Source organism: Pagrus major, chromosome 20 (assembly GCF_040436345.1).
Source record: "Pagrus major chromosome 20, Pma_NU_1.0".
Lineage (NCBI taxonomy): Eukaryota > Metazoa > Chordata > Actinopteri > Spariformes > Sparidae > Pagrus > Pagrus major.
Window position 1 is genome coordinate 13,086,738 of NC_133234.1, and position 4,559 is coordinate 13,091,296.

The 4,559-nt window shown below is 49.4% G+C and overlaps 1 protein-coding gene across 1 annotated transcript; it reads right to left on the reverse strand.

Annotated features, from left to right (window-relative positions):
• Positions 1-230: 230 nt before the first annotated feature.
• nog2 (noggin 2) lies at positions 231-866 on the reverse strand. Its single transcript, XM_073490305.1, has one exon. It carries the CDS (start codon positions 864-866, stop codon positions 231-233), a length of 636 nt encoding a protein of 211 aa, XP_073346406.1.
• Positions 867-4,559: the final 3,693 nt, after the last annotated feature.

Here is a 4,559-nt window from a genome sequence, read left to right on the forward strand (position 1 = left end):
GCTCGTGTTCCCCCCGAAAACACGTTTCGGGGCTGAGAATAAAATATGGTCCTGGTTCAATTAGAAAAAATAGCTGCATTTTTCTTAAATATGTACAATGTTGGTATTTCACTTAAAATGCTATATAAAAAAATAGATTTGCTATGGTGCCCATCTCTGTAGAGAGTTAACAGTGCAATAGAAACCGTATTTCCAGTCCACTCCCCCCTCGATCACCTCCTTAGAGAGAATCAGCACGAGCACTTGCACTCTGAGATGATTGGGTATTGCACCTGTATCCACGTACAGTATTTCTGTCTTAGAAAGCCTTGACAATACCACCGGAGGAAAATCTTGTTGATTGACTTGACGGGTTTGCAAGACATGCCCTCTGGGAAGGAGCATGAGCGCTCAGAGAAGCAGTTCCCCTCCTTGATGTAACGTGGCCAGAACCTCACGCCCAGATCCTTCCAGGTGTACACCACCGGGCAGTGCGTATAGGTCCACAGCCACTGCAGAAATTTCCTCCGGGCCTTCTTGCCCACTTTTACCCGCTTCCCATAGGGGGTCTCTGTGAGGTCCAGCTTTTTAATCTCGTTAGGCATGGGCCCCTGCAGCTTCACCTGGCTGTCTGACGCCGAGAGGTTCACCAGCATGGGTGAGCTGATGGACATGAAGTTGGGGTCAAAGTTGCTGCCGAGCTTTTTCCTCAGAGTCCTCTCGGCCAAGTCCTGCTCCCGGGGGTCGTACTCCGGGTCGGGGTCCTCCTTGAGGTCGGGCACGGGAAGGTGATCGCTTGGAGATGGACGGAGGCGAAGGTAATGCTGGGAAACTCCAAGGTGAACGCACACCAGCACGTAAAAGAGGAGCGTTTGAGAGAGGCCCATCATCATTCCTCTTTTGTCTTCTCGCGTCAGTAATTGTTCAATTCTCGTCCCGGTCGCTGTATTCTCTGCAATGACCAGCCTGGGGCTTCATAAATAGTAGAAGTTCAGTCACCAGCAAGGCGATACTTTTAATAGACCACGTCGGGTTTGAATGACATGGAGCGGAGTGCTTTGCTTTTTAGGGCTCCTTCAACTTTGCAACTTGCCCGCTGATGCAACCCCGGAGCGCAGCGGTGCCCCCAGAAGAGTGTTTAGTCTAAACCAAGAAGAGAAAAGAAAAAAGAAAGAAAAAGAAAAAAGCACCAGACCAGATCTATTCACGCTCTCTCCGGCCTCACCCCGTTCCCTCGGATTCACTTTGGGTTTCTTTCGGTTGTCATGGTTACCCCGGGGACTCGAAGCCACGACGGACTGTCGACACTGGATGACAGCGGCCGAGGCGAGAGCTGCATGGGATGAAGTGTTTTCTAAAGAGACAGAATAGATCCGGAGCGTCCCGCGAGAGAAGAAGGGCGCACAAAAGACCACTTCACCAAGTTTTAAATGTCACGCGCCCAGCAATGAGGGCTGCCTTGGCCAACGTTATTTTTACGCACGGCTTTTATAAACGTGGCTTCTCTTAACGTCGCCTGACGCTCTCGGGTTTGACAAGGTCCCAGGGCGCACAGTCCGCGCAGTGAGGAAAACGCTCTGTGCAGCCAGTCTCTCTCCCCCCCTGTGTGGTATTCCAGCCGTCGATGTGTGCAACTCACTGAAAATGTCCAAAAGAAAAAAGTTCGAGAGAGAGACGCGCCGCAGTGGGATGCTATCTCAATTTATGAAACAACAGCCATTTAATCTTTCCAGAGGATGTTTCCAAAGTCGCAGCTCTCTACAGAAAAGTCTGTAACATTCCCACATGTGTTTAAAGGAAAAAAAAACAGCGCTGGAAAGCTGCAGTGTCAGTGCATATCAAATGCAAACTGCAGAAAGGAAGCCAGTGAGCGTTGTTAGTTCAGAGTTCCTCTCACTCTGGCGTTGCTTGAATCCCCTCAGAGAAGCTCCAGGTCCCACTGTCGCTGCATGATGAGACAGTCCATAATCTGGAGCCTGTTTTTGCCCGGTCGATGCAAGCGGTCAATTCCTGAGGGAGCGTCTCTACTCCTTTGATAACTGGTACAGAAGCTCCTACTGAGTCGCTCCTACTTCAGGAGTCTGAGAGACTTGGCGCTGGAGCGTTTCTTTGCTTAGGCACACTGTGTGTGAGTGTGTCTGTAGCGAGTGGTGCTCAGTCCCAAGTTAAATATCCCCCTCCGACGGTACAAAGTGTCAGAGAGGCCTGCCCACCCCGGCCACTTTCACTATGATTGACAGCCCCCCCTCCGGGCCACCCCCTCCCCTCACAACGTGGAAAATATCAGCCACAATCACAACCATCAACTGGGTCCTAAAGCACCACTTTTACCCCGTATTACAACGTAATATTCCACAACACCGAGCACTGCTGCGCATTTTCCCATATTCTCTCAAATGTCACACACTCTTTCACTGCTGCAGAGGCAGTTTTCTTCCTCGGCAGAGCCTCTGTGATGCACTAATAGGTTCAATACGCTGTCAATACTCAGCTGAAGCGTTGCAAGAGTTTCCTCGGCTTGAACTTTCCCATGAAATTGATGGGAAACGTTTAGTAGCTCGTCTGCGGAAAAGGGGCATCACATTCCACCTTTGTTCGGCAGCGTTTGGGTCCACACAGGAATTGGCCCGTTGAACTCAGGGGTCACAAAATAGGCGCGTAATTAAAGGCTATAAATGGCCATGGATAACTAAGCGGTACCTTTCCCATGCTAAGCAGTCATTAAAGCCTTGCTGGACTTTTTTTTTTTTTTTTTACTTTTGCCTTGTTCCTCCTATAAGACACTTAAAATGAAGTATAACTGATTGGCTGTTAAGTAAATGTGTTTAAAGATGTTGTTGAGCCATAATGACCCATAATTAATCCTTAGGTTGAACATAAATCAAAATATTGAACTTTTTAAAATCAAAATCACAAATAACAAGAAGTTTAACTCATTAAGTCATGAAAAATGTTGTTAAAATGATTTTAAATGTGTTTACCCAATGAGCTTCATCACAGCTCGGGCTCTTGTATTCATCCTGCTCAGTTTGGACAGGCTGACCAGGGTTATTATTGGATATTTGGACTTGTCATTGTGCTTGTCTTTTGTGGTGGTCACTAGAGGGCGTCGATCCAGCATGGTGTGGACCTGCAGCCAGGGGCTCCCCAGACTCTCTCCCTCTCGCTCCCTCCCTCACTGTTTGACTACTCATGTTTGAGTGCATGGGGAAGGAATGTGCGCTCACAGTTACGGTGCAGATCAAGTGAAATTGCTCACCAGCTTTTTGATCAAAGATCTACAAAAAAAAAAAACAACGCTGGAGCCATTACTCCAAAATGAAGTAATTAACCTGAATCATCGTCAGTATGAGTATGATATAAAAGTCTCCTGATGAAGGGTGGATGAGCTTTTATCACAAGAGGTGCTCCAATTTTCAGTTTCTGGCACCCCATCAGCCAATCTTTACTACATTAACCACACTGGAAGAGTTGCCAGCATCCTGCCGCTCCAACATGCATGCAGACACACAAAGTCATAATCTGGTTAATGATTAGGGTGCCAGTGTAGACGGATCTCAGTGGGCAGCGGGGACAGTAAGGCTGAGCTGGCTACTGTAGAACCTGCCTTTTCCATTGTCTTCCTCCACAGGTCTTGGGAGAGAGAACCCCATGCCGGGAGAGACACTTCCCTTCCTCCTAGTCTCCAGCACTAATACTGTCGGGCAACTCTAGCAATGAGTCCACCCCCATCCCCTGGCTAATTACTGGAGATAAAGACAAGGAGAGGAGAGAGGAGGAGAACCGGTGAGCACAGTGGGGAGGGTGGTGGTGATGATGTTGAGTAGGTGGGGGTGAAGGTGGTGATGAAGATGGTTAGCAAAGAGAGGATGATGAGGAGGGGGGGGGGCAGTGGTAGTGCCGGATGGCAGTTTGCTGTGGAATGGCTAATTAAATAAGGCCATAAAAGGACCCCGGCTCGCTTTAACGAAGCCCGTCAACCTCTGACGAGTGGGGCTGGGGTGTTGGGATGGGGGGTGGGACGCACCATGGAGGAGAGAGGTGGGGCTGGTGCTGAAAATTGGGCTTGTATAACAAGGGGACTTAGCTCTTTGGTTTTGCAGTGATTGTTCACGCTCCCTTAGGTCTCAATAGGGCGCATGGTGAGGGTGCATTGGGGGGCAGCCCTTAGGCACAGATAGGACCCCCTTCTCCCCTTCTGCTGTGAATGCTACACACACATACACACCAACACGCAACACAAACACATACACACACTAACACCCCCACCGGCTCTATACAAAGGCCTCTACCCAAGGTCCAGGCAGGAGCTTATCCAGTGCAGGGGCACAGCAAGGGGCAGGCCTGGCCAGACTGGCTGACTGTGCCCACTGGGGGCTGGTAGAATGGCACAGGGGGGTGGATGGAGACGGACAGCTTGGAGAGGAGAGAGGGGAGTAAACAGGAGACACTCCAAGACAAAAAACATCATCAGGCAGGCTGGAGGGACAAATCGACATTGTTTTTGCATTTCATAACTCTTCGGAAGTTAAGGGTTTTGGCAAGGTGTTGTGGCCATTTGGAAATAGTCATGAGTGGCA